We start from the raw sequence: 19076 nt of genomic DNA, 5'->3' as shown, positions 1-19076 counted from the left end.
TCCCATATTTTTATCTGTATTAGGCGGATAAGATGGGGTACAAAAGGGCCAACTCATGTTTGAATGATGGAGGAGGAGAGAGCGACAGGTGTTGACTGGTATGCAAGAAAGGTGCTTTTGAAGTCAAACTTACATTTCGCCGACTCTGTTCGATTTGATGGCATTGAATTCTGTCGACTTTGACCGAGAAGTTTTCTGCTATGTCGCAGACATAACTACTGTGTGACGAAGCCTCGCAGAGTGGGTTAGAAACACGAGAAAGAAGGAAGAAAGATAGCAGCAGAAGGCCGAACCAACCGGTCTCTTCAAAGGAAAGGATCGATGGCGATTGGAATCAACCGATCGAATAGACACACACATCATTCTAGTAGCTGGTCACAGAAACCCATCTTCACTGTACAATTTAGATCACACAGTAACTCCTCCATTAGGAAGAAGCGGACCAAACACCAGAAGCCAAAAGAATAACCTAAAACAATCCCAATAGTTACAAATTGCCACCTGTTGAGATACCATAACCAAGAAAGACTGCTGGATCGAAGAAAGAGGAGACCAAAGCTGATCTTTCGTGTCGTCACCTCTCGAGTTCGATGGCCCTTAGGCCTTTTCCCGTGTGAAGGAAGCTCTTGGACTCCATCAGCTTCTTCTGTGACTCCAAGTCCAAGTCCTGTTCCTCCAGCTCCTCTCGAGCTGCGTCCTTCAGGAGCGGTAGGTACTGCGGCTCTTCGGGGAAGACCTTGGAAAGCCACAGGTAGAGCGCCATGGAGAAGACGGCCATGGCCGCCGTGTACCAGCTGAACTGGAGGTTGACGAGGGACTTGGCACGGTGGAGAGCCTCGTCGCTGCGGCACCGGACGACCATGTGGCCCACCTCCAGGTTCATGAAGCAGCCCTTGGGGATGAGGCTGGGCGTCCACAGCATGAGGCCCATGACGACGAACCAGACGCCCTGGAAGGCGATGCTCGCCGAGCGGACGAAGCTCACGAGGAAGCTCCGGGGGAGGGCGACGCCGAGGAGGGTGGTGGCGAGCGACACCACGATGACGATCTGCAGCAGCCAGTGGTACTGGCCCTCGACGCCCATGTGGTCGGCGGAGTGGAGGTGGAACATGAGCAGCTGCAGCGCGAAGGCTGTCGCGGCGAGGAGCATGGTCATCTCGTCGCGCAGCCTGGGGTTGACGCGGTCGAAGACGATGGCGAAGGAGGCGTAGACGAGGAGGGCGAGGGAGATGGAGGCGTGCTCGAAGTTATGCAGGTGGTTGGGGGGGATGGTGCCGTCGTCGTCGAAGGGCTGGTGCTTCTCCGGGCCGATGACGAGCTCCATGGAGATGGAAGCCAGGCTGCCTAGTATGATGAGGTAGAGCTCCAGGCGCCTGAGCTTGGAGGTGGGGAACCATGGCCGGGAGGTGTAGGCGCCGGGACGCAGGGAGTGCAGCTTGATGTGGTTAAAGAGGTGCCACAGCCCAATCACCAAGAACCCAAAGCCTGGTGCCACATGACCTACCAAAGTTCCCATGATGCCTCCTCAGACACCGCAAGATGGACACTCGTTTTGCTTGGGAGGCAAGATTAAGCTATGGGATCTTTCCTTGTCGTTCGGAGTAAGCTACATCAAGTGCTGCGAGGAAACCCAAGAAGAGAGAGAGGAGGGGTGAAGCTGGGGAAAGGCTTGAGGGGGGATTTAAAGTGGAAAAAAAGGGGGAAAAAATTGATCTAGATGGTTCGAGTTGAAAGCTTTGAAGGGAGTTGGGTCGGGGGAGAGGATCTAGATGAACTCCACATTGTTTGACCCCACCATGGTTGTCGAGAATGGAGCTGGGAGAGGAATGAATTATGATTTTTTCTTAATGCAAAAATGATTTATTTTTCCGGTGCTAAGCGATACGCAAAACATTTTTTTATAGATTATTTATTTATTTTAATGTTGCATATTTATTTGGAAGGAAAGAGTGGCTTTTCCGCCACGCAGCAACAACGAGAGCTTTCTTCTTTCCCACGCAATATAGCGACGGCGTGGTGACCGGGGAGGTATTACGTCAACACACGCCGCCTTCGCCAGGTGTTCGACGAAATGCCTCCGTCCTTTGGGGTGCATCAAATCGGTGTGCCATCCAACCTCCGGCTTGAAATTGACCAACAGCCGTTCTTTTCTGCCAAGCCAAAAACATATGCAACATGTGTGAGGCATTAACTATTATTAATTAGAAGCAGTAGCCACGACGGAACGCAGACTCTATTGCAGATTTAATAGTTGCCGTTCACATCCAATTTCGTCAGCTGATGAACTGACATCAAACCCACAGGAATTTGCAATGGGTCATGATGCAAGATTTGCAAGGGGTCTAAATCTTTTAGTGGCATTTAATTTGCAATAGGTGATCGAGAAGTATACAAATCAAGGGCTCATAAGTCTATCGGATCTTTTTTATCCTCACAGGCGTCTTTTGTAGCTTGCATACTTCGAAAATGATAAAATCGTGTGAGTATGTCCATCGTCCAAAGCGGATAATTTCTCACGAGCCTACGAGCTGCACTAATAGTCGATCGATCAAATTATCCCTTATCATATTAGCGCTAGAAGGAATACCTTATGTCAAAGGCTCTTTTTGAAGCTCATATGTTCCGAAAAGGACAAAACCGTATAAGCATGCCCATCGTCCAAAACGAATAATTCCTCACGAGCCTACAGGTCGCACCAATGATCGACCAACCAAATTGTCACTTATCAATTAGTACTCATGGATCTAATCACACTACAATCTCGAAGCTCTCTCACACACAACTTGTCATTTTCATATAAAGTCATTGGTCAATTCTATAATTTCGTTTCAACACATTTGACTAATAATTTAGGGGTTGAATGCTACAAATATTTTGTGTGATAATGACCTAATCATAATCATACAGAGAGAAAACTCTTTCGCTAACACATATAACCAATGACCTAAGCAATTAGGTGGGAATCAATTTGGAGAAGTGACTAATTGCATGGATTAACATCAGACGAGTAGTGCATAAATATATAAAAAAAGCTAAAATATATTTTGCTCTATCTTAGATTTAAAAGACCAAACCGTAGGAAAAAAAAGTCCAAAATAATAGAAATAGGACAAATTAAGCTAAATTTAAACAGGGAATGAAATAAATATATCAGTTATGACGTGTCAATTGGCTGTATGATTTGTATTCATTGTTAAGCTCATCATATCAGCTTGAAATGGATTGTATTTAATTTCCTCAGTTAATTTAATTTATTTGAAGAACAAAGTTAAACTTATGTGACTTGGTTTCAAATTCCAACCTTGATTACTCTTTCGAATGATAATAATCCTTTCTTTGGTGCTGCTTAACATCTACACGGCATTCGTGGTATTCAAATTCGATTTGATCCGATCGGTTGATTTGATGGGTGATTAGGTTGAGTTTAACGTGTTTGAACGGTATAGCATCGGGCAACTCAAAGCGTGCAAGATTAAAGCTACGTTATTGGAATAGAGAGAACAACAGAAGAGGAAGAAACTATGAATCATTGATCGACGATTTAAGTAATTTTAGTCGATTAAATGCTGCAACGGATCAAAGTTTCTAGTAATAATCGACTGTTATGTTTTAGATAAAAGCCTTTGGTTGTAATCAAAGGATTGAATTTGCCAATTTAACGAATAAGGATAATTGCCACTTACCACAAGCAAAAGAACCTCAAATTTACTTATTGGTCGTTATCTATTGGCACATCAAATTGAGTTTTTTTTTTTTTTTTTTCATCCAATGAAATAGAATGGCTAATTAGATATTATGTAATGTAGTTAGGTATTTTTAGTATGTCGGTCCCTATATTATAAAACGTTATATTAAAATAAAGTGAAATATCTAGATTTATTTACTATAATATCATCGATTTTATAAACAAATATAAAAATAAAAGATAAAAAATAATTTTAATGTTATAATTACTTGTGGCAGACGACGGTGTGCTACGGGCGACTATTATGAATAAGGAAGCCAGTGACAAGAGGTAGGGGTTGTTCTATATCTGCGTTGATGCTAATATAGTTGTCAAGCGGCTCTTTTACCACTTTGCATCTGTGTTGACGTCGACGTAATTACCGAGCAATCTTCACCTCTCACCGTTGCTCTCCTTATCCACAACAGTCACTAGTAAACCTTGGTGGCATCGTAATTCATCACCATTGGCTGGAATATTGAAATTACCTTTTTTATCTTTTGTTTTCGTATTTTCGTTAGTAAAACCGATGTTGTTATTAGGAACGAGGTCAAGAGTGGCACTAAGAGGGGGGGGGGAATTAGTGCGGCCGTAAATACTACGTCAGTTCAGAAAACCTTTATACAATAAAATAGTTTTCGATGAAAACTGTTTCGTAAAGATAGCTTGAAAGCTTATGTGAGTGTAGGCGTAGTAAAAGCACAATAAGGAGGAGAGATAGTTTGCTATAAAAGTAAATGCAAACCAATTTATAGTGGTTCGGTCGTCGTGACCTACATCCACTCCGTCGTGACCTATATATATATATATATATATGATTTGTATCCGAAATATGATATGTTAAATTACATCCAAGAAAATAATACTAGGATTAACAAAGGATAAATATTTTATTTAAAATAATTATTGAAATATAAAAAGAAGAGTTTAAGTTACTCCAAGGATATTGTCTTACATAAAAATTGATATGATATATTTTGACATCGCTCACGTGGACCTAAACAAGCCGACACGATGATGCAGACGTGGAACCTCAAGTACAATGTGGCATGCAACACGCACGTGACTGACAATTGCTTACCGCCCTCTCCATATGAACGACATCATCACAGTACAGTCATCCCGGAAAGCTTAGGACAGCGTCGCACGACGTCGATCCATGCAGGTCAATCGATGCTCGTACAGAAGCTAAAGTCGACCATAGTTAATTGACCTCGTACGACCAACTCATCCTCTAAGGTATAAAAGCTAACCCTCTTTAATCAGGAGGGAGAGAACTTCGAACACTCAACTCTATCTCATTTCACCAAAAGTTAACTTAAGCTTCGGAGGGAACGAGTTGGGAAATCCCCCTTCTGACCTCGACTTGTGTGCAGAAGTTCAACAATAAAGAAGTAGACCACTCATTAAGAGAGAAGATTGTGCTCATGGGACGAGGCTTGAACCCAACCCTACTTGACTCTCGCTCTCATCACCCAAGCATCCACGTGGGCAACCTTATACATCCGAGACTGGACCGAGCCATACTGACACCTCAGCCACAACGTAGCAAAAACTAATAGAGAAAATATTTATACAGCCAAATCAAATAATTGAGACAATTATAACTTCAGTTAAAATTTGCTTGGAATGATTATTGGCTTCTCTGCATGACTAAAATAAAAACATCATTCGTCGCCTGAGAGATTCGAACTCTCGCGGGGAAACCCCATGTACTTAGCAGGCACACGCCTTAACCACTCGGCCAAAGCGACGTTGGTGATAAGTTGTATCATTATCTATATTTATTTAATTTCTAACATACATAAAACATAACCCTGCAGCGCAAGTTTCTTCGAGTTCGCTGTTTGCTACAAGAGAAAATAACCAAATCCAAATATGTTCTCCAAAAATGAAACTGGACATGACCAACATATATATATGTGTCCACATCTACAGATTATACATGCTTTGCAATGAAGAGATGGTGCATCAAATATGTTTTTGGATCATTTCTCGGACTTCATCGATGATTTGCCATGCTTTGTGGCCTCCAACCACCTCATCCTTCCATTCCTTGTCCTTCCACAGCTGCATGAACCACAACCCTTCCAATTATTTCTCAACATAAATGGGTTTGAAAGACCAACCAAATCATCGTCACACACCTGAATGGTTGGCATTTTCTGGGCAAAGAACAGAAAGATCCATGCACGCAGGAAGAAGATGATGAATCATCAGTAATCAGCGCAATATTATAAGCTTTCCTCAGAGCGAATAGAGGATTCTTACAGTGGTTGGTTTACTAACCGTGATGTTTCCTCGCTTCACCAATTCCTGAGAGACTTTGTTGACATCCACCAAATAAAATCTGACTCTGGGTATACACAAAATTCCCAATTTACACACGGCCAGATCAACTAATTGTGAATGTAGAGTTGGATGCCCTAACTCACCTTGGGTCGTATTCTGCAGCAAGCTTCTCAAGCTTGGGCTTCAAGTAGATGCATTTCCTGCACCAAGTCGCCATCCTGACCAAAAACAACCATCAGATTTCACTGCTGCAAGTGTGCGGATTCAGAAATCAGCTCAATTTTTTTCCGCGACATAAGAAGTTAATTCGAGTCCTCTTCCTTGTGAGAGGTCAAGAGAAATATATTCCACTAACCAGTCGACGATAATGACCTGAGAGAGCTCATGGGCTTGCTCGAGGATCTGATCCAGCTCTTCCACTACCGTAATGGCTTCCATCGGCACCGACATCGGTCTCGACGACATTTCCTGCCTGGAAGCCCCCAACTTTACCCCAACCCTCGACCTCTTCTTCCACGCCCTGCTACCCAGAGCCAAGACCACGGCTCCGGCATTAGCTGCCGCCGAAGCACACCGTCCGTCAAGACCACGGCTACCGAAAACACAACAGTTTGGAGCCAAGACTGCCATTCTGGTGGCCGGGGATTGGAGCTGGGAGGGAAAAAGGCGACGCTTTTGTACGAATCGATAGCCTGAAACCTCCGGTCGGAGCTGTTTCGATCGAAGGAAACAAAAAGCTCCAGACTGCCTCTGCTCCTCGTCATGTTGGCGAGGGATATATCGAGAAGAATCGACGGCGGTCAAGTGTTGCTTATCCACAAACGAGGAATGGAGGGAGAGGAGAAAGGGGGATCAGCCGCTTTAAATAACATGGTGTTCCATTGACGGCTACGATCGAGTTATTAATTCCCATTTTACGTTGAGATTCCCATTTTTTTTTACGAGGGTCAATTTGCCATATGATTTATCTCTAAATTTCTCTGTTCTTGGGATTTCTCGACCGTCGTTGATCTGCTGCCACATTTCACCATATCTCTCACTCGCACCGTCTGATCGTAATCCTACGGTTGAACTCCTCACATCACCCAATGAATTATCCAATAAGATAGTCCTTCTGGCCCAAAAGTCCGCATCGAGGACGGTGGAGTAGTGGAAGGGAGTAGAAGCGATCGAGATATGAGTCCTTCCAAGACGATTCGGCGGTTGGAGGTGGTCTCACCGGTGCCGGCCGACATTGACATCGCCAACTCCGTCGAACCCTTCCCCATCGCCGCCATCGCCGAGGACCTCAACCTCGGATCCAAGCACTACGACCTCTACGGCAAATACAAAGCCAAGGTCCCCCGAATGACTCCATCCTTGTTGTTCGATTAGTCGTCTTCTTCTTTTGGGTTGGTGAGTTATGTGGGTCTTCTCGAGTGTTCTTTCTGTTCTCCTCAGGTGCTGTTGTCGGTGCTCGACGACCTACAGGGATCGGAGGATGGGTACTACGTGGTGGTCGGTGGGATCAGTCCAACGCCGCTCGGAGAAGGGAAGTCGACCACCACGGTGGGTCTCTGCCAAGCTCTGGGAGCTTTCCTTGACAAAAAGGTGACGCCTTGGAGCTCTCCTGTACTTGTGTAGTCTTTTATTGGCAAATTGGTTCCGCTTTTCTTGGATTCTCGTTGCCACTCCAGATGTTGAGGGTTTACTATATGAAACACGCTGCAATTGAACAAATGCGTCATATGCGAGTTTATATAATTAGTTATTGGGTTTGAATTGAATTGGATCGCTTCTTAATTCGCCGTCGATTTGCCTGAGGTGTGAAAGAACTGCAAAATATACAGCAGATCTAAGTACCTTTCTTATCTTATTGTGGATTTGAGGGACTGAGTTTGCTTGTTCTTATTGGTATATTCGTAAGAGAGAAAGAAAAGAGTCTTCTATTACATTTGGATCTGAATAGCTGACTTTTACTTGCCAGCCATTATTCTTTGTTTGATTTTCTTGATTATCTATTTCACACAAAAAAAAATATTTGCAAATCTGAATTATCGTTTAAATTAGATGCTAACTTATATCGGATGATACTCTACTTGGAAAAACGAAGTGTAGATTGTGCAGAGTATGCGAACATTTTGGAGATTTTAAACTATTGATGGTGGTTCCATAAATTTTTGGTATCCTGTAAAAAGAATTGTTCACTTTAGGTTACAAGCTATATGCTTTGGCAGTGCTGGAACTACTTGCATCTACAAAGATTGATGGAGATGAGAATGCTTCCAATGCACATACTATGCTCAAAGAAAGAAAGTTCACCTGAATCCATATGAATCAATATTGTGGTCATATGTAGCTGTAATTAGATTTCCATTATTTTATAGTCGGCCAAGCACTTTTTGGTCTTTCTTTCATATGCTATAATCTTTATCATAACATCGTAGTATGGTAGTTGTTTAGGGCCAATGTTGCGATTGTGCAGATTTTATCTCTTCAAGCAATACAATAATTGATCAGGAAGTTAATACAAACAGAGCTTCACCAAAATATGATCTCTAATCAATATTCTACCAGAGATGGCAGATTCTACTTGACTATAAAGGAGGTAAAATTAAGGATCATGATCAATGAAATGGCTTGTTTCTTCAGTTAAGTGTTGTTAAGCATGGAAGAAAGCTTCATGCAATATGTAGGATTGCATATTAATACTTTTAGGCAAGGAAATGATTCACAGTGATTCTAATATGCACTTCTTTTATTTGTTTGTTTAATTTTTTTTTCTTGTTGAAATTGGTTTGTAGTATAAAGTGAAGAATGTTGTACATTTGGATATTGATGAATGGAATGAACGGTTTCATTTTCTTTACATGCAAGGCTGTCTTTATCCTCCTAGAGCAAGTTTCCAGGATTTGAATGAGTCCAAGAATATTACTCTTCCTATTTCATGATTCCTTATCCCTGTTCATATTTTTTTATCCTTTAAATGTCTCAGGTCATCAAACAACTCCAACCGTATGCTACCTACACAAATTTCCGCTTTAAATTCCTTTTCTTTCTCCTTTTTATCCTAAATGCTTCTACCTCACTTAGACCTTTCAAATTAAAGAGCAACAGCAGGCTTATATGATTTGTTGTATTTATGTTGCGAAGACCACTGAATTTAATTTAAATTATTGCATGCTGTTATACAGTGGAATAATTCGTAGTTTGCTACAGATTAAAGGTGTGTGTTTCTGCAGATTACAAGTATTCCATTGTTCTCATTGAGAAAAATCTGATATAGTCATAGAGGACTCAAGCACACGGTAAAATTAAGATGCAACTGTAGGAAAACAAGAAGTTTAGTCAATCTTCTATTTTCATTATTTGAAGTGATAGAATGAGTTACAGACAAGGTTTAATAAACTGGCTGTTCTTTTTTATAATTGGCCGGTTCCACATTCCACATCCTCCTGATTCTGGTTCTAATTTTTCCTGTCAAGAAAATATCAATTCATATTGTTTTTTTTCCTGTTTTGAAACTTGGTGCAAAGTACATCAGTTATGTAGTAAGGAGAATCCTTTTGGCTAGTGACTACTGTTTTATGATATTTCTTTTAAGGATGGGCCTTTTTCTTTTTTTTTAAGCAACAGATCTTTAAAAACCTCTTTTCAATTTTTCCTAATACAAAACTCACTCCTCTTTTTATTTTCTAGATTTTGCCCTTCTATTTGCTGTTACACAGTCCAGCCATTATTTTTTGTCAAAGTAGCTTGAACAGCACCTAATTTTTCTCAACATGGATACATTATCCCCATTTGTAAATTCTGAAGCACGAGGTTGAGCCAATTAGGTTGAGCTTTGATTTTTCATTTGATAATGATGAGCTGATTCAGGACATAAATTATGGTGGTGTAGCAAATTGATGTTTGGTTATCTTATTTATCCCTGTCTTGAGTTTTTCTTTTCTATTAGACTTGACATTTTTATGATGCTATTATTAGTTTTGATTTAAAATGTTCAAGTTTTAATTGTTGATTATAAATAGATCTGTTTCAATTGAGGTGGGTTGGTCTCAGCCTTGGCTGATCTAAAACCATCATAATTGCAGAGTTTCATCCCTTTTCAGCCCAAAACACATGAGTTTCAGTTGAAATTACTGTATACCATCTTAGTAAATTACATCACCTGATAACTGTATGTGGTACTTATGATCTTAAGACATACATGATTGGCAATAATTTACTATGAATTATTTTTATTAGCATTTGTAGTTTGATACTGGTTCCATGATCTTTGTTATTGTGATCATTCACTATGGCTCACTGTATCTTGCAGTTAGAAGATCTGTATTCTATAGATGCATGATATATCATCTTACAAGTATAAAATGCATAATTTTAATAAGATGTATTGGTCATAAGATAATTCTAGTGGAATGCATGTAATTTCTTAAAGTTTTAAACAGATCTCCGTAAACTATTAATGGACTTGGCAGAGCAACAAAAAAATATTGAGCAGCTGTTTGAAATAAAATTATTTATTGAACAAAAAAATATTTCATCAGAAACCATCTGTTAGTATTGTTATCAATTCTTTAATTAAGATATATAATGCTTTTTGAAAATAATTTTCAGCTGAAACTGCCTCAAGCTATTTGAGATAGTTGAAGCAGCTGAGATCACTGAATCTGAACTCGTAAGGTCTTGGCTGAGTTGCAAACTCATGGTTGAAACTGAAACTGCATAACATCATAAGCCTTGGACCTAAGTCATTATTGCAATTTTTTCATAAGTCATGTTTGAATTGGTTAAAGAGAGGGCTCGTAAACATGAACTGTGATATCTTGATTTGCTTACAGAAACTGACTGATCACGAGGCAACAAATTATGTGACAACTGCCTGCATTGATCTCTCATACTTTGTTACTGACCCTTACCTATGTTAATTTGGGCCTTCTGACATCTTCATGGCATATGTAGTAACTATTGTACACATTTGATGACATTGATTTCTACAGGTCTTGATCGCTTCAGACCTTGAAGATTTAGAGTGTAATGTAGTCTAATGGTTGGGCCATTTAACATTAATATAGTGGCTATTTCTTTGTAACCTTTAGATGTTGATAATTGTATTAACCCATTGAAAGATGAAAAATATGTGATATTCCTCTAAAATAAGACACTATGATGAATATGTTTTTAGGGGATTATATGCATGAATTTAGCATAAATGAACTAGTTTTTTTTATATACAACCCTTACTAAGATACTTATTGAAATTTGGAGGGATGGTACATATATTTTCTTTTCATTGGATAATTCTTGAGATTAGATCTTTTGTAAGGGTATGCAAGCAATTTTTGTCCACATAGAAAGCTCGAAAAAGTCACATCTCAAGCACAAATTCCAAAATTTAAATGGATAATGATGCCCTTATATTTTGTTTTATAATTTATTCATTATTCCAGGCCTTCTGAAAGTGGTTGCTCTGGTGAAGTCTTTGGTATTTTACCTCGTGGCTGTAAAATTCAATCATCTGAGTCACCTTGACACCTATACTTGATAGGACTCATGTTTGTGTGCTATAATTGTTCTCTATGACAGAATATCATCATAAGAAAAGAAAACATTATTTTGTGCTGTCTTCCACAGGTTATATGTGCTACAGTTACATCTTAAATTGTTCAGATCCTAAGTGTGGCTGATATTGCTGCCGCTGTTTGAAAAGTTAATGCTGCAATCTCTATAATCCTCTTCTTTGATAGAACTTTCTCTTTCCATGCTATAGGTGCATTTTTCTAATATTACTCAGCAGATGCTTGCTCCAAGAATAAGCTACTGTTTGTCTTTATAGACAATTTTTATGCAATTGTTAATCAGAACAGAATGAGTTTCTAAGTTGCTTTGATTATTCTGGATTATACTAGTTTAAACTTAAAGAAAAAGAATTCATTAGAAATGGATCAGGTGGCTTAAATTATGGATTCATCAAAAAGAAAAAAAAAAAGATGTTAATTTTATTCTTTCATGTGCTTCTACGATCACACTTATCCTGGTCAGTGTCTGCCATCGATATTGTCTGATAGTGTTGCTTCAAATATGATCCTCTTACCATGATAAAACATTGTCACCTTCAATAGCCATTCTTGTTTTCTAAGATCATTTGTTTTATAAACTTAATTTACTTTTGTCTCTCTATAATCAGGTTGTCACTTGTCTCCGTCAACCATCACAAGGGCCAACTTTTGGAATAAAAGGGGGTGCTGCTGGAGGTGGTTACAGTCAGGTTATCCCTATGGATGAGTTCAATCTTCATCTAACAGGAGATATTCATGCAATCACAGCTGCAAATAATCTTCTTGCTGCTGCTATAGATACCCGGATATTCCATGAGGCATCTCAGTCAGACAAAGCTCTGTTTAATAGATTATGCCCACCAAATAAAGAAGGGAAACGAACCTTTGCCAATGTTATGTTCAGGCGTCTACAAAAGCTCGGTATTTCAAAGACCAATCCAGATGAGCTTACGCCTGATGAAGTCAAAAGATTTGTTAGGCTTGATATTGACCCAGATTCCATTACCTGGAGAAGGGTCATGGATGTCAATGACCGATTCCTAAGAAAAATTACGGTTGGACAAGGTCCTGAGGAGAAGGGGATGATCAGAGAAACAGGGTTTGATATTGCAGTGGCTAGTGAAATCATGGCTGTATTAGCTCTTACTACCTCTCTTGCAGAAATGAGGGAAAGGCTTGGAAGAATGGTAATAGGCAACAGCAATGCTGGTGAACCAATAACTGCAGATGATCTAGGTGTTGGAGGTGCTCTAACTGTACTAATGAAAGATGCCATCAACCCTACCCTAATGCAGACTCTTGAGGGAACTCCTGTCCTTGTTCATGCTGGACCTTTTGCCAATATTGCTCATGGAAATTCTTCAATAGTGGCTGATAAAATTGCCCTTAAGCTGGTTGGAAAGGGTGGTTTTGTAGTCACAGAGGCAGGTTTCGGTTCTGATATTGGCACAGAAAAGTTCATGAATATAAAATGCAGGTACAGTGGTTTGGTGCCACAATGTGCTATTATTGTGGCAACTATAAGAGCCCTTAAAATGCATGGGGGTGGACCTGAAGTTGTTGCTGGAAAGCCCCTGGACCGTGCTTACATAACTGAAAATGTTGCCCTTGTTGAGGCTGGTTGTGTAAACCTTTCTAGACATATTTCAAATACTAAGGCATATGGAGTGAACGTTGTAGTTGCGATCAATAAATTTGCGACCGATACTGATGCTGAGATGAATGCAGTTAGAACTGCAGCTTTAGCAGCTGGTGCTTTTGATGCTGTTGTATGCACTCATCATGCTCATGGCGGAAAAGGAGCGGTTTGTACTAACTTATCATCTTTATTGTCCTTTTTTGGTTTGGTCTATCTATATTGTATAAATGCTCAAAAAGCTGGTTTGATAGCATTGTTAAATTTTTTTAAGGAACATTCTTGTTTACGACTGTGCTAATTGAAATATTAAGTGGCTTCTGATAGGTTTCCCATTATAATTTCAGGCATGAAATTATAGATGTTTTACTTAAGCCTGTTGTTTCTTTCTCCACAAACTTACTCTAGACTCCAATTGCTGTTCCGCATGCTTCCTGTGTACTTCTCCTTACTGTTTCTTGCATCTTTTTTCTGTCTAAACTATCAATTACTTAGCAGTGTTGTATGATTGCATATCATAACCTCTTTTCCATAATCATTTATATAACATTTCCAGTGGAGCTTTGGTGATCAGGATTGCTTTGTGCACCTTTAATTTTGAAGTACTAAATAAAGCACTTATCCATGTACCGTCTTTAGCAACCACTTCATCTCATTTCACATGATCATACCATCATCAATTTATTTTCCCGAATGTTTGGTCGTGTCACCTTGTGCTTTCAGTTGCTTATACGACTAATCTTGTGTCTGGTATAGTAAATTGATTTCCCTCATTTCTCTTGCCCGTGTATCAGCATCGTTAGAGTTTAATGTAATGTTATCTAAGTTCTCATTCTCATCGCCATTTCCAAAATGTCCAGGTTGACCTTGGGACTGCAGTTCAAAGAGCATGTGAAAGTCAATCACAGACGTTGAACTTCTTATATCCTTTGGACATTGGTATAAAGGAGAAAATCGAGGCGATTGCTAAGTCATATGGTGCCTCTGGTGTTGAGTACTCCGAACAGGTAATCCTTTTTCGATCCTATTATTCCCTAGTAATTACAATTGCTGGAACCATAATTGTAGAGGCAAAGGTGAGAATCTCCACATAAAAAACTAATTGAGCGCATTCCTATGCCTTCTGTTTTAGTAAACTTATGGACCATGTTACCATAGCTCCACATCTGACAGTTGAATGTTAGTCCTTGTTAACTGGACATAGGAATTAAAGTTTTTTATCTGATCAATGCCATGCACGTTACTTTTGGGTTTCAAGTTCTTGAGAATCCTTGCTGACACAGTTATTGCTTTCATCGAAAGGCGGAGAAGCAGATTAAGATGTACAGTAAGCAAGGGTTTTCTGGTTTACCAATTTGCATGGCGAAAACCCAGTACTCATTCTCGCACATCCCATCTCAAAAGGGTGCTCCAAGTGGATTTGTGCTTCCGATCAGAGATGTGAGGGCTAGCATTGGGGCTGGTTTCATATACCCTCTAGTAGGAACAATGAGTACGATGCCCGGCCTTCCAACTCGACCTTGTTTCTTCGACATTGACATTGATATCGCTACGGGGAAAGTCCTCGGCCTCTCCTAGAATGTCATGTAAGTTTATATTTCCCGATTGTTGTTTCCTTATTTCAAGTTGAAGAACATTCGCTTCATTAATCTTGGGATGCGTCAAATAACTGCTACAATGTACGAATAATCCAATCCAAGGTTTCTTTCTGTTTGGGCTGTTTTAACATATATCAGTGTGCCTCATCTGTTTTCTTTGGTTTCTACTGTCAGGATGGTGCTACACATAAAGAGTACAATATTCCAAGTTGCCTTTTGGATGCATAAGATTTCGGAAATTTCATTGATCATTGATTAATACTGCTGAATTGTATCAAAGTTGATTTCTTTCTTTCCATTAAGATGACGGCATGCCGTATAGGCCAAGGGTGATCAATATCCTTTATGAGAATATCCAAAGCAAAAAAATATATATGCTTTATAATCTTTAATTCGTCAAAGACCCTTCAAACTGGGGTGATGTATCATAACAGCTTAGCTAGTCATGGCCTGAGACCACTTGGGAGTTCTCATTCTCTCGTCCGGTGTGTCGCTGTTTCATGTCGGGAAGTAAATGAAACGCCAGTAGATAAAGATAGTATTGGTCTCTATGTCTTTGCATGTGGTGTGTGGGGCCCTACAGGACCACTTAACTATAGTTGTTGAAGTGCTACTTTGGACAACCGATAACCATCGACTTTTTCATGTGCCCGTCACCTTCTCAATCCCTCTCTCTCTCTCTCTTCACCTCAGTTTTGAATTCAGATAGTGTGCGGGCATCCCAAACTCTGTTCATCTCTCTACTTTTACTGATGAATCAATCGCAGGTTATACCTGTTTTCTTCTCATATTATTGGACGAGACATTTTGGTGGGCTGCAAAAAGATTAGTGCTCACTGATTAGCCAATTATATCTAATAGCCAACATATAAAACAAGTTCCTCGATCATCGATCTTTGCGCGACACGTGGTCTCCCTGATTGCCACTCAAAATTGTGATGTGATCTTGGTGTACATCATATGACGAGCATACAGTGGACTCTGGTGGATTATATATAGATGAAATTAAAGATATAGATTATGCTTGAAACATGAAGGATATGGTCTCATATAACAACGAGAAAGGAAGGTCGGATTCCACTTTTGGTGGCTGTCTTCGTTTTCAGATCCAAGCGCGGATTACCTGTCACGGCTGAGACAGCGTTCAGGAAACGAATCCATGGTTTAGTCTTCCGATCGGCCCGTTGCGACAGAAAGTATTCACTTGAGAGGTCTGCTTTTTCTGAATCCTGTCGGTCTCGTGAGTATGTGATTGCGGTGCAGCTCTCCCAAGGATTTCCCACTTCCCACATAATATGGGTTTAATATCCATGTCCAGTTTTCTACCTTAGATTATTTGAAGTACGAGGAGGAGTCTATTAATATTAATAATAATAATAAGATTAATATTAATTATCCATCCAATGAATTATGAAGAAAAAATAAAGAAAGAACCAAAGCAAACTTCCCTTTTATTTTCTTTTAGTCTCTCGGGAGGGGGGGTTTGATGCAGTCTTCTATATCCACACATCTCCCACTCTCTCTCTCTTCCCCTCCAACTATCCATCATCTCAGACTCTTCTACCATGAGGATCCGGAAGAGACCCTCCTCCTCCCACTGTCCCTCTCTCGCTTCGCTTCCTCTCTCCCCAGATCTCTCCCTCCATGTCCACCCACCGAATGGGAGTCATGGAAACAAGGATAACAGCGGAGGAGGAACAACTGTCTCAGGAGAAAGGTTGCACCCAGTTGGGGAGGATCTGTCTATAGACCCCCATGAATCAGGGAGGATTCCTAATGGAGGATCTACTCGGAGTCCTCCCCGTTCAGATCCATATAGAGATGCCAAGGAACGCCGCAGCACAAGTATGCAGGTGCCTACTGCTTACCCCCCCCCCCCCCCCCCCCCGGCTTTTGTCTTCTCGGTTGCATTGTTACTACATCTCTTTGCTTGCCGGGTGCAATGTGGTGATTAGAACACACCCTCATGGGTTATGGCAGGTGGTGGTGGTGGAGGAGGAGGAGGAGGTGGTGGTGGTGGTGGATTCCAGCAGGAGGTGGAATGGCCAGGCCAACAGCAGCAAGAGGTAGGTAACTTGCCCCCTTTCTCCCTTTTGTATCACCATCGTTTGTGGATTAAAATAGAGACAAAGGTAAATCCGTGTATTTGCTGCCACCATATACGATGCATGCCAGCCTGACCCCATAATGACAGCCCACCCCATTCCCATCTACTGATGCAATCACTCACACACATCTCCTCCTCTTTTTAGTTCTGGGTAGTTATTAGCTCATCCCAAACTCGTGGTAGCGCATCATCACACGAGAGGTGGAAGATAGTAATGTGTGTGGTGCAATAATAATCAATGGATGATGAGATCTGGGCTGTGATGCAATGTCTTCCGTGTTGGCATCTCTTTGCCTCCCTAGGATAAGTGGCACCTCTGGTGCAGTAGCGTCAGGCGCGGCGCAGCTTGGAGGGACGGTGTCGCCACAGAAGAATACAAGAGGAGGGGATCAGCGAATGGAGCAAGAGAGAACGGCCAAGGCGAAGGCGAGAGCAAGCACTGGTCCTGCTTCAGCGAACAATAATTGCACCAGTGGTAAGGATACTGATATGGAGGGATGCCACATTGGTGGGGTAGCAGTGGTGAGATCTGGGAACGCAACGAACGCTAACGGGAAGAGGCGGAGGAGCCCGGCGGTGCTGATGGAGGGCTCGCGGTGCAGCCGTGTCAATGGAAGGGGATGGCGGTGCTGCCAGCAGACCCTCGTCGGGTACTCCCTCTGCGAGCACCACCTCGGGAAAGGAAGGCTCAGGAGCATGAGCAGCGTCAGAGGGCAGCTGGGTACCAGCAAGCCCAAGTGGCGTGCTAACGGGAGGAATGGTGTTGTCCCATCGACTTCGCCCGAGGAGCAGGAGGAGGAAGCAGAGAAGGAGCAAAGGCAGCGCCCTGCCGTCGCCGCTGATAATGGCATGCAAAAGATGGAGGAAGAAGAAGAGGTGGAGGAGGAAGAGGAGAAGACGGAAACGAAGAAGAGGAAGAGGATAGGCATGGTGAAAGCTCGATCGATCAGCAGTTTGCTAGACAACACCAAGCATCCGGCGTCATCATCCTCGCCATCGCAGGAGGCCAGTAAAGTGAGCTAAAGCGATGGAGGATACACGGAGAAGAAACAAGGAAGATCATGAATTTGCTTCAGGCTTTTGCTGTTTCTTTGTTCTACCGGATAAGGAGATCGAACACTCTGATGTGGTCGGAGAGATCAAACCCCGATCGTGCTTGTCACCTCTCTCCTTTATGTTCCGAAGACATGCAAGTCCTGCTAAGAACTGTGGCACAAGCGCGACGATTATTATTCTCCACGGGCATGCTAATGGCACCAACTGGTTTACTACTATCGATGCTGCTAATTATTTTATGCAGTAAGACTCGTGTAATGTAGCGAAGACATGGCATGTTAGGACAAGAACTGTAAAGACTAAGCATCCATGTTAGCTGTTGTAAGGAGGTGTGAGTTGGGGTGCAGAAAGCTCTGGCTTTCTGAGGTAGAGCAGCTTTGTTGCATTCAATATTTCCTCCCACTGCAGCTGTTTGGGTGGGATCCTTGCGATGGGTGCTTAATTCTTTTGACCCTTTTTTGCTGGAGTCCGCGACAAGGATTAATCTGATTTGGCACACCAAATCTACCTACTGTCGTTAGCTATGACTCGACCGGATTAGCATTTTGGCAGCAGCAAGAGAAGAACTGTGTCGACATCATCCAAGACTCTAAATAGTTATGAGACCTACGACTAGCAATTCTAGAATGTATATTACATGCTTATTATAAGTCTATGGCTTGGTCTCAAATGTCACGTTGAATTTTACATAGAATGGAAAGGGATTTCATGAAGATTAGCGACAGTAGCAATTCAATTAAATAAGATTAGTGTGTCTTCTCTATAGATATGGCTTTTGGTTTTGTACGTAAATTGTGATGATGGTGAGAAAAAGAATGACAAAGATGTTGAGTTATTAAACTATAATGCCAAAAACAGAAGAACTTAATTTATATAAGATTCTAAAAATGAATCAAAAACAAAATTGTTTCTAAAGATCATAACAATTCGGTTTCGATTTGATCTGTGAGGACATCTTCATCATCATCTATCACAAGCGATTGGTTTCTTTTTTCTATTTCATTTTCTTTGAACAATTCAACTTAATATGTCTTTATTCTTTGTATCTATAATATTGAATATCATCTAAAGACCTAACTCTTGAGAGAATCATCCTCCTCGACCTTCACCCTATAGGACTAAT

At 41.1% G+C, this 19076-nt stretch overlaps 4 protein-coding genes and 1 non-coding gene across 7 annotated transcripts; 2 read left to right on the top strand and 3 right to left on the bottom strand.

Moving 5' to 3' along the window:
- Positions 1-372: 372 nt before the first annotated feature.
- Positions 373-1724, bottom strand: LOC103969557 (uncharacterized). Its single transcript, XM_009383121.3, has one exon. The coding sequence runs from the start codon at positions 1514-1516 to the stop codon at positions 575-577; it is 942 nt and encodes a 313-aa protein (XP_009381396.2). The 5' UTR covers positions 1517-1724; the 3' UTR covers positions 373-574.
- A 3672-nt stretch (positions 1725-5396) lies between these two features.
- TRNAS-GCU (transfer RNA serine (anticodon GCU)) lies at positions 5397-5478 on the bottom strand. The gene has a single exon. It is a non-coding gene; the product is annotated as a tRNA-Ser (tRNA).
- Positions 5479-5616: 138 nt separating this feature from the next.
- On the bottom strand, positions 5617-6843 carry LOC103969556 (thioredoxin-like 3-1, chloroplastic). Of its 2 annotated transcripts, none has more exons than XM_009383120.3 (5): positions 6372-6843; positions 6160-6234; positions 6014-6080; positions 5872-5889; positions 5617-5794 (listed from the first exon to the last, which is right to left on the bottom strand). In XM_009383120.3, exons 1-5 carry the CDS (start codon positions 6644-6646, stop codon positions 5696-5698), a joined length of 534 nt encoding a protein of 177 aa, XP_009381395.2. In that variant the 5' UTR covers positions 6647-6843; the 3' UTR covers positions 5617-5695. The 2 variants fall into 2 exon arrangements, with proteins under 2 accessions (XP_009381395.2, XP_064941091.1); XM_065085019.1 differs by having other exon boundaries at positions 6389-6530.
- A 288-nt stretch (positions 6844-7131) lies between these two features.
- LOC103969555 (formate--tetrahydrofolate ligase) lies at positions 7132-15328 on the top strand. 2 transcript variants are annotated; one of them, XM_065085018.1, is made up of 6 exons: positions 7132-7354; positions 7457-7606; positions 12186-13361; positions 14053-14199; positions 14495-14778; positions 14965-15328. In XM_065085018.1, the coding sequence occupies exons 1-5, from the start codon at positions 7193-7195 to the stop codon at positions 14768-14770; spliced, it is 1911 nt and encodes a 636-aa protein (XP_064941090.1). In that variant the 5' UTR covers positions 7132-7192; the 3' UTR covers positions 14771-14778; positions 14965-15328. The 2 variants fall into 2 exon arrangements, with proteins under 2 accessions (XP_064941090.1, XP_009381392.2); XM_009383117.3 differs by lacking the exon at positions 14965-15328 and having other exon boundaries at positions 14495-14901.
- Positions 15329-16355: 1027 nt separating this feature from the next.
- On the top strand, positions 16356-18136 carry LOC103969989 (uncharacterized). The gene is made up of 3 exons (XM_009383618.3): positions 16356-16643; positions 16771-16856; positions 17200-18136. The coding sequence occupies exons 1-3, from the start codon at positions 16356-16358 to the stop codon at positions 17918-17920; spliced, it is 1095 nt and encodes a 364-aa protein (XP_009381893.2). The 3' UTR covers positions 17921-18136.
- Positions 18137-19076: the final 940 nt, after the last annotated feature.

The sequence above is a fragment of the Musa acuminata genome, chromosome BXJ1-10 (genome assembly GCF_036884655.1).
Source record: "Musa acuminata AAA Group cultivar baxijiao chromosome BXJ1-10, Cavendish_Baxijiao_AAA, whole genome shotgun sequence".
NCBI lineage: Eukaryota > Viridiplantae > Streptophyta > Magnoliopsida > Zingiberales > Musaceae > Musa > Musa acuminata.
Note: the sequence above shows the minus strand (reverse complement) of the source record. Positions and strands in the feature narration are given on the sequence as shown.